Here is a 10,919-nt window from a genome sequence, read left to right on the forward strand (position 1 = left end):
CGCTAATTTTTCTGTTCGAAGAACCTGAATCTTTGCTACAAACTCAGATTTTCTAATTCCTATTTCTTTCGATCCCAATTTCGTAGATCATAGACTTCTACTACTAGATCAAATAATCTGCAAATGAAATATCAAAGGTTTACAATATCAGGTTTCAAAGATATAGGGATTAGAAAATTTGAGTTTGGTGCAAAAACTTAAATCCTTTTAAAAATAATAAATGTCGACATGCAATCTGATTTTAATTGTGTCCTCACAAGCAAAGTTATATATACAATATTGCACTTCATGATACTCTGCTTGTTATCTACCAAATAGAAGGAGAAAAAATGGCCTGGGGACCAATAATAGACGAAGAAAGTGGCGGATGAAGGAAACAAAAGAGATCTAACTTAACTGTGTTGCTCTAATGGTACAGCTGCATGAGTTATAATCTCTTGAAATTTTCCTAAATTCAAAATAAAGGGTTATTTTGAATATCAAGCTAAAATATTGAAAGCGTATGAAAAAAGAGTTAAGTTAAGAATGTTTTTAAGATCTCAGAACTTCTTGAAAAATACTTTCATTAAAGCAAAAATATGGCAATATTATCAACACTAAAACTTTTGTAATCAAAAAACAGTACTTAATTATTTGACTTGCCAATTTAGCCTTCGTCAAGTCATTTTTTATGAATATAATTTGATATATCAAGAAATACATCTAGCCTATAAGTTTTGCGTGAACCGAGCCATATTTCCAGCTTACCGGATTAAGTTCCTCTATATCGGATACGGCCAAACGTCACAAAAAATTATCTTTTAAATGCTTTAAAATATAAATCTATTAAAAGACTATTGAAAATATATATTTTCTAAATAAATATTAAATAATATTGATGTGAGGGGTTTATTCTCCAAATTTAACTGCTGAAGAATCTGGTGTAGGAAGGGCTCTGCTGGAGTGAGAACGTGCTCCATGGGGAGTAGAACTAGAGGACCCAGAGCGCACTGGAGAAATATATCCGTCAGACAATGGAACTGGTCAATAGTACATATATATTTTAATTCAATACTCAGAAAAATTCATTTTATTTGAAAATTTTGCTTTTATCGAGTCGTCTTTGTCACAAACTCTGATTTTCTAATCCCTATATCGTTGCAACCCAATGTCGTAGACCTGAAATCTGTTATATCAGATCATTTAAGTTTTAAATATCAAGCTTAATACCATCATTCATCAGGTTGTAAAGATATAGGGATTAGAACATATAAGTTTATGGCAAAGATTCGATTCCTTCAGAAATGATCATTTCTTGGAATCAAAGAAACCAATTCTATAAATGTTGTTTATTATTAATCTATTTTTTATTCTTTGAAACAGTTACCTGCACTAACAAATCCAGAGTTATATCCGGAGTTAGGGACGGGAGGATATCCTGTGGGCTGGAAGCTCTGTTCATATCCTTGGTTGTATCCAGTTTGATGTTGATTATATCCAAGTTGAGGGGAATTGTATCCAGTCTGATGTTGATTGTATCCAAGCTGAGGGGAATTATATCCAGTCTGAGTGTTGTATCCGTTATTGTATCCCTGTTGAGGGGTGATGTGTACCTGTTGAGGGCTGTTGTATCCTGAGTTTAATCCTGGTTGTTGGTATCCTTGGGCATGAGCGTTGTATCCAACGTTGGGTACATTATATCCTTGATTGATACCATTGTATCCCTGGTTATAACCATTGTAACCGTTGTTGGGAACATTGTATCCATTATTAGGAAAATTGTATCCATTGTTAGAACCGCTGTATCCATTATTAAAACCGTTACTGTAGGTAGAAGGAGGACAATTGTTTCCGGTCAAACCAGGCAGAAACCTAACACAAATATATTCAATCAAAATATCAAGAAGGAGATAAAAACTTTAAAAAAACAGAAACTGGATATCAGATACAACTATCTGGATAACTGGAAACACAATAACTGTGATAATTAAGTAAAGGAAAGGATATTACTTGTCACTACCTGAAGGACAGGGAACCCTTGGAACTGGATATTACTTGTCACTACCTGAAGGACAGGGAACCCTTGGAACTGAATATTACTAGTTACTATCTGGAGGACAGCAAACCCTTGGAACTGGATATTACTAGTTACTATCTGGAGGACAGGGAACCCTTAGAAATGGATATTACTAGTTACTATCTGGAGGACAGGGAACCCAGGAACTGGATATTACTAGTTACTATCTGGAGGACAGGGAACCCAAGAAATGGATATTACTAGTTACTACCTGAAGGACAGGGAACCCTTGGAACTGGATATAACTAGTTACTATCTGGAGGACAGGGAACCTAGGAACTGGATATTACTAGGTACTATGAGGACAAGGAACCCAGGAACTGGTTATTACTATATAGTTACTATCTGGAGGCCGGTGAAGGGGAAGCAGGAGCTGGATATTACTGTTACTACCTGGATGACGGGGAAGGGGAAGCAGTAACTGGATATTACTAGTTACTACCTGGAGGACGGGGAAGGGGAAGCAGCTGAACCTGGTTCTTCTCTCTTCCCTCTATAAGTTTGACAGTTGTTTTGACCCTCAAGGATGGATCCGACAAGGAGGGAACCAAGAACTCCGACTCCGAGACCGATTACTCCTCCATTGATCAGAGGATCGTTGGTGAATATCTTGGTGTCAATGTTGGATTTACCGGACTTAGTATTCTCCAAGACAACAGCATCAGCTTCTTGATCAACTCCATCCTCTAGAATAGTAAAGGGATTGGGAGTAAATGATTTTCTATGAAACATTTTAATTATTCTCCAACCCGTTATTCATCTTTCAACTAATTTTTAAATAATGGTTTAAAATGTATAGATTTGGGCTCTAAAATTATGCCGAAACTGTTCTTGTAATATGTTCTAAAAAATTGCACATTAAGAGAATAAAGATAAGATTAATTATTTTTATGCTCTCCCAGATGGGGCTGATAAATCTTTATTAGTTTTTACCACTGAGGATAAATAATAACATAGTAATTTTAATTACAATATATAATAAACAACTCTATGTATTCAGTGTCATTTACTTCATTAGTAATTAAAATAATTATCCCCAAATAAATCATTATTATTTTTTTTGCTAAAATAGTAGCTCGGAGACAGAAGAATATTAGGATTTCGGAGAAAGAAGAAGATAATATTTATATTTCGGAGAAAGAATGAGATAAATAGGAGTATTGGTATCTAGTAGTATGTGTAACTAGTTGTAGAGAGAAGTATAATGCATATCAGTATCTTGAAGAGAGAATAAGATTAATATCAGTATCTTGAAGAGAGAATAAGATTAATATCAGTATCTTGAAGAGAGAAGGAGATAAATATCAGTATCTTGAAGAGAGAATAAGATAAATATCAGTATCTTGAAGAGAGAAGGAGATAAATATCAGTATCTTGAAGAGAGAATAAGATAAATATCAGTATCTTGAAGAGACAATAAGATAAATATCAGTATCTGAGGAAGAGAGAAGGATATAAATATCAGAATCTTGAAGAGAGAATAATATAAATATCAGTATCTTGAAGAGAGAAGGAGATAAATATTAGAATCTTCTATAGAGAATAAGATAAATATCAGTATCTTGAAGAGAGAATAAGATAAATATTAGAATCTTGAAGAGAGAATAAGAAACATATCAGTATCTTGAAGAGAAAAGGAGATAAATATCAGAATCTTGAAGAGAGAAGGAGATAAATATCAGAATCTTGAAGAGAGAATAAGATAAATATTAGAATCTTGAATAAGATACATATCAGTATCTTGAAGAGAGAAGGAGATAAATATCAGAATCTTGAAGAGAGAAGGAGATAAATATTAGAATCTTGAAGAGAGAAGGAGATACATTTTAGTATCGTGTAGAGAGAATGAGATAAATATCAGTATCTTGAAGAGAGAATGAGATAAATATTAGAATCTGGAAGAGAGAAGGATATAAATATTAGTATCGTGTAGAGAGAATGAGATTATTATCAGTATTCTGGAGAATTTTAAGTATTGATACCTTGAAGAGAGCAGGAGATAAAGATTGAAAGAAGGATTAGACTGGAAACAAACTTCATCATTTTGTTCTCTTAACCAACCTCTCAACCTATATAATAATACAGGATTGATATTTCTTAAGCATAACCTCTTAATCCATATAATAAGGATTAACATCTCTTAAATAACTTCTTAATCTATATAATAATACATACTATATAATAATACATACTTAAGCATAACCTCTTTATCTATATAAAATAAAGGATTAATATCTCTTAACCAACCTCTGAATCTATATAATTATACAGAATTAATATCTCTTAACCAACCTCTGAATCAATATAATAATACAGTACTAATATCTCTTAACCAACCTCTCAATCTATATAATAATACAGAATTAATATCTCTTAACCAACCTCTCAATCTATATGATAATACAGTATTGATATCTTAACCAACCTCTTAATCTATATAATTATACAGGATTAATATCTCTTAACCAACCTCTCAATCTATATAATAATACAGGATTAATATCTCTTAACCAACCTCTCAATCTATATAATAATACAGGATTAATATCTCTTAACCAACCTCTCAATCTATATAATAATACAGGATTAATATCTCTTAACCAACCTCTTAATCTATATAATTATACAGGATTAATATCTTAACCAATCTCTCAATCCATATAATTATACAGGATTAATATCTTAACCAATCTCTTCATCTATAAAATAAATAGTCTTTTAAGGCTTTGTCTCTTGTTTTTTAAGTTCCCTTTTTTCATTGTACTCGAATAAACACAAATGTGAGCAGATGTTCTGTTAAATCGGTGGATTTTTAGAAATCGTAAAAGTCCACATTTTTTCCCTGCCAACATTTTTTACGTCCATAAACCTTCTTAAAATTTGGGGCCGATCGGTTCAGCCATTTCGACGTTCATTGGATATAAACAGGCAAGCAAAATATCTACATATATACAGGATTATGGTAACCATCCTTTCATCCTCTCCTACAAAACAGTATTAAGTTATTTTAAGCAAACTTTAACCATATAACGTTAAAAAGATTAAATCCTTTAACCGATTCTTTAAAGTAAACATATAAGTATATATATCAATATGTAAGTACAGTCTCATTCTTTGTGGGTAACCCTGCAAATAGTTTTTTACTTGAAATATATCTAAACTAGGCTTTCAGGGCGCTTCGTGCCCATTTTCTATTTCGATTGTGAACATCTTCTCATTGCCGACATTGTAAAACAAAACAAAAACAAAAATTCGCGGATTTTATCAAAAAGTTTGGGATTTTCAAAATTTTCAAAAATCGATTTTTTAGATGCAAATTTTGAAAATTCGATCATCCATAAACCTTCCCTGGGGTTACGCGAGGTCCCACAAAAAATTTTGGCCCGATCAGTTCAGCTGTTTTGACGTTTATTGGATACAAACAGACAGACAGACAAGCAAGCTATATAGATAGATAAATAGTTTTCAAACTTGAAAAATATCTCAAAATATAGTTTCTTACTTGAAATATATCTGAATATATAGCTCTCTTACTTGAAAAATATCTCAAAAAATAGTTTTCTTACTTGAAATATATCTAAATATAGAGTTTTCTTACTTGAATATATCTAATTATACAGTTTTCTTACTTGAAATATATCTAAATATAAAGTTTTCGTACTTGATTTATATCTAAATATATAGTTTTCGTACTTGAGATATATCTAGATATATAGTTTTCTTATTTGAAATATATCTAACTAATAGTTTTCGTACTTTAGATATATCTAAATATATAGTTTTCTTACTTGAAATATATCTAAATATATAGTTTTCTTACTTGAAATATATCTAAATATTTAGGTATAAAGGTCTCGACACTTAGCCGCACCCGCATATACTGAATGTTAAAACTCTTCGATTCGCTTCCTCATTCCTCAATCCGATGTAGGGGCAACATTTTATCAAAATAATCTATATCTCTCCTCTCCCGTTAATTCGGGGCAACATGTAATCTTCAAATATAACCCAACGTGGGATTTTCTACAGTGAGACCATAAAATTCTGGAATTGAAAGACGACATTTAAGCAATCTTATGAGTATTTTCATGTTGTTTTAAAGCAAATTATTGCGGATACAAGAATTTAAGATTGCAGTTTTGTGCAGTTTATAACAATATTTGTTATCCTACACCCAGATAAACTATCCCATTGTATACCAATCCAGTTCTAAGGTTGAACCTTCCTTATCCTACTCGGATACATCTTAAACCTTGGATCCCCTTCTCTCTCTTTGCTCCCATTTCTGTATCTTTATCTTATCTTATCTTATCCTCCTTATTTTTATATTTGCTACATCTTCCCTCTTCAGTCTTCACCTCTCTTCTTATCTTCATAGCCCTTTATCATCCTTATTCTATTTTCATCCTTCCTCTTCATCCTTCTCCTCATCCTCGTTCTTAATCCTTGTCCTCATTCTCCTCTTCATCTTTCACATCATCCTCGGTCTTAATCCTTCTCCTCATCCTCCCTCTTCATTGCTTCTCTTCTCCGCATCCTTCCTCTTCATCCATCTCCTCATTACTTGATTTTAATCCTTCTCCTCATCCTCGCTTCTTCACACGCTCCCTCATCATTCTTCTCCTCATCCTCCTTTTTAATCCGTCGCCACATCCTCCCTTTCATTCTTCTCCACATCCTCCCTTTTAATCCTTCTCCACTTCTTCCTTTTCATTCCTTCTCTACATCCTCCCTTTCATTCCTTCTCCACATCTTCCCTTTCATTCTTCTCCTCATCCTAACTTTTAATCCTTCTCCAGTTCTTCCTTTTCATTCCTTCTCTACATCCTCCCTTTCATTCCTTCTCCACATCTTCCCTTTCATTCTTCCCCTCATCCTCCCTTTTATTCCTTCTCTACATCCTCACTTTCATTCTTCTCCTCATCCTAACTTTTAATCCTTCTCCTCTCCACATCCTCCCTCTTCATTCTTCCCCTCATCATCCCTTTTATTCTTTCTCTACATCCTCACTTTCATTCCTTCTCCACATCCACGTCGTCGTTATTTAATAATTAAAAAAAACTAATTCTGAAAACGTATCCACTCATCCACCCTTTCATCCTTCTTGTCATCCTTGCTTTTAATCCTTCTCCTCTCCACATCCTCCCTCTTCATCTTTCTCCTATGCTCATCCTCCTTCTTCATCCTTCTCTTTTCCGCATCCTCCCTCTTCCTCTTTCTCCTATCCTCATCCTCCCTCTTCATCCTTCTCTTCTCTGCGTCCTCCCTCTTCCTCTTTCTCCTATCCTCATCCTCCCTCTTCATCCTTCTCTTCTCCGCATCCTCCCTCTTCCTCTTTCTCCTATCCTCATTCTCCCACTTCATCCTTCTCTTCTCCGCATCCTCCCTCTTCCTCTTTCTCCTATCCTCATTCTCCCTCTTCATCCTTCTCTTCTCCGCATTCTACCTCTTCATCCTTCTCTTCTCCGCTTTCTACCTCTTCCTCTTTCTCCTATCCTCATTCTCCCTCTTCATCCTTCTCTTCTCCGCATTCTACCTCTTCATCCTTCTCTTCTCCGCATTCTACCTCTTCATCCTTCTCTTCTCCGCATTCTACCTCTTCATCCTTCTCTTCTCCGCATTCTACCTCTGCATCCTTCTTCTAAATTACACTTTATTTACACTAAAAATTATTTCTAATTTGTTCAAAATCTTTTCTTCTATGTCTGCACTAGATCTATTACCTACTCTAAATCAAGGATTTAATGCAAGGAAAGTTATTTCAGATGTGTGCGCATCTTTTGTACTGCAGTGTACTATCACTGGGCGGTAATGTAAACACAAGACGGATGTCGAAGCCTGACATTGGATCCATTTTTTATATAAATAATCAATGAAATATTCTAGTCATAGGAAACTATTATGTGAATCATCAAAATTATCAAAATTCAATGCCTTTAACCTCCTCGGATACTAAACGAACACTGATGCATCTATCTTGTTTACAAATTCCGCTAAGAGAGAACTGGTTTCAATATGTACGCAACTGCAAGTAAATTCCTTCTCTAACATAAATAAAATCGTACCACCCTGTCTACTCCTTTTCTAGTTTCTGCTGTCTAATGCCTTTATTGCGGTGGAAAAGGTCAATGTAAACTGTAAAGTGTGAATACCAGTTGTATAGATTGTAAAAGTCCCATGGTGCACATTGATGCGTCATTTCCTGGACTATGTTTATATATATTTTGACGACTTGCATTTAAGCATTGCCAACATCTACTTTAACCAGATAAAGGAGTTGAGTCCTTACTCCTTATCACAAACTTAAATTTTGTAGTTCCTTTATCTTTGAAATCTGATCGTTAAAAATTTATCGTTTTTTTGGAAGAAAATAACCAACAATTGAGGCATCCCTGCCCCGTGTAACAAAACTTCAAATGGAAATATCAAACTATACCGGCCGGGATTTTTCCGTTTAGCATATATTTTTCTCATTTGAAATATGAATAAGTTAAAAATAAATCTTTTTATATAAAACTCTGCTTTTAGGGTGCTTCGGGTCCATCTTCTTTTACAACTCTTAATGGTTGCTCTATCTGTGAGAATTTTCTCTTGTACATTATAAAACAATAACAAAAACATTTTCTGGATTTTTAAAATTTTACGAAAAGCAAAGTTATTTGGACGCAAATTTTTAATTCTGACCATCTATAAACCTTCCCTTGGGTCATCTGAGTTGCTGCAAAATATATCGGCTCGATCGGTTTAGCCTTTTTGACGTATACAGAATACAAACCAACAAACAAGCAAAGTATATATTTAGATAGAAGACTTCTCTTACAATGAAAAATCAGCAGCTTATCCAGTGCACTTCCTCGGGAGATATTTGCTATAGCTTAAAATATAACTTGAAACGGAAACAGATTATGATTGATGACAAGTTCCTGATCCTGATTTCCTCTAAGGGGTGATGACACGTTCCTGATCCTGAATTCCTCTAAGGGATGATAACACGTTCCTGATCCTGAATTCTTCTGAGGAATGATGACAAGTTCCTGATCCTGATTTCTTCTGAGAGATGATAACAAGTTCCTGATCCTTATTTGCTCTCAAGAATGATGACAAGTTCTTGATCCAAATTTCTTCTGAGAGAAAATAACAAGTCACTGATACTGATTTCCTCTGAGCGATGATAACGGTTCCTGATCCCGATGTCCTCTGAGGGATGATAACAAGTTCCTGCTCCTGATTTCCTCTAAAGGATGATAACAAGTTCCTGATACTGATTTCCTTGAAGGGATTATAACGGTTCCTGATCCTGATTTCCTCTGAGGGATAATAACAAGTTCCTGATCCTGATTACCTCTGAGAGATGATAGATAACAAGTTTCTGATCCTGATTACCTCTGTGGGATGATAGATAATAAGCTCCTAATCCTGATTTCCTCTGAGGAATGATAACAAGTTCCTAATTCTGATTTCCTCTGAGGAATGATAACAAGTTCCTAATTCTGATTTCCTCTGATGGATAACAACAAGTTCATGATCCTTATACAATAAACATGCATAGTAAACATACAGTTTAGAACGATTTTATGTCGTCTTATATTTCATTCTAGCAACCACTGCACAACTAATATGAGAAGGAAATAAAAAGCTATGAATATTCATAGAAAAAAGTCTAGAAAATGAATAGAATACAGTAGTTTGACCTTAAACTATTTAAAGTGAATCATAGAAGAACCAATGAAAAACAATTAATTATATTTGTAAGGGAATGTTTGATAAAGCTGAAAATTGACCGATCATTACAAAAATGTAAATATCATCATGAAGAGTATAAAGAAGGTTTTGATTTCAAATCTCAAATTCTAATTTCAATCTTCAGCTCCAAGGACATTTTTATTTCATAACACTATTTGTTCTTTTTGCGAACGTGAGTCATATAGAGAGCATCTCTTTTAACAATCGTCTTTAATGAAAAGAAGAAGAATTAAGTATACAAATAAAATTAAATATTCAAAGACGACATCTACGCACATGTTTCTTATTTTCCTCAATTTTGAAATTCAAGAATTTTTAAATTTTGGTTTTCAAATCAAATCTCTGGTTTCGGATTATATCTATCTCTGGTGTCAGATCATATCTTTCTTTGGCTTCAGATTATATGTATCTCTGGATTCAAAACATGTATATCAATCTCTGGTTTCAGATTATATCTATCTCTGGTGACTTTATCTCTCTGGTTTCAGATCATATCTATCTCTAGTTTCAGATTATATCTATCTCTGGTTTCAGGTTATATCTATCCCTGGTTTCAGGTTATATCTATCTCTGGTTTCACATTATAACTATCTCTGGTTTCAAATTATATCTTTCTAAAGTTTGAGGTTATATCTATCTCTGGTTTCAGGTTATATCTATCTCTGGTTTCAGATTATAACTATCTCTGGTTTCAAATTATATCTTTCTAAAGTTTAAGGTTATATCTATCTCTGGTTTCAGGTTATATCTATCTGTGGTTTCAGATTATAACTATCTCTGGTTTCAAATTTTATCTTTCTGAAGTTTAAGGTTATATCTATCTCTGGTTTCAGATTATATCTATGTCTGGTTTCAGATTATATCTATCTGTGGTCTCAGATTATATATATCTCTGGTTTCAGATTATATCTAACTCTAGTTTAAGATTATATCTATAGATAATCTATCTTTTATTTCATATTATATCTATCTCTGGTTTCAGATTATATCTATCTCTGGATTTAGATTATATCTTTCTCTAGTTTCAGGTTATATCTATCTCTGGTTTCAAGTTATATCTATCTCTAGTTTCAGATTATATCTATCTCTGGTTTCAGATTATATCTATCTCTGGTTTCAG

General features: G+C 33.5%; 1 protein-coding gene across 2 annotated transcripts; it reads right to left on the reverse strand.

The window, feature by feature from the left end:
- Positions 1 to 825: 825 nt before the first annotated feature.
- On the reverse strand, positions 826 to 5,982 carry LOC111696860 (probable ATP-dependent RNA helicase ddx17). Of its 2 annotated transcripts, none has more exons than XM_023466621.1 (5): positions 5,877 to 5,982; positions 4,039 to 4,125; positions 2,499 to 2,742; positions 1,367 to 1,851; positions 826 to 989 (listed from the first exon to the last, which is right to left on the reverse strand). In XM_023466621.1, exons 2-5 carry the CDS (start codon positions 4,097 to 4,099, stop codon positions 889 to 891), a joined length of 891 nt encoding a protein of 296 aa, XP_023322389.1. In that variant the 5' UTR covers positions 4,100 to 4,125; positions 5,877 to 5,982; the 3' UTR covers positions 826 to 888. The 2 variants fall into 2 exon arrangements, with proteins under 2 accessions (XP_023322389.1, XP_023322380.1); XM_023466612.1 differs by having other exon boundaries at positions 826 to 1,019.
- Between the last annotated feature and the right edge of the window lie 4,937 nt (positions 5,983 to 10,919).

This window comes from Eurytemora carolleeae, unplaced genomic scaffold, assembly GCF_000591075.1.
Source record: "Eurytemora carolleeae unplaced genomic scaffold, Eaff_2.0 scaffold72, whole genome shotgun sequence".
Classification (NCBI taxonomy): Eukaryota; Metazoa; Arthropoda; class Copepoda; order Calanoida; family Temoridae; genus Eurytemora; species Eurytemora carolleeae.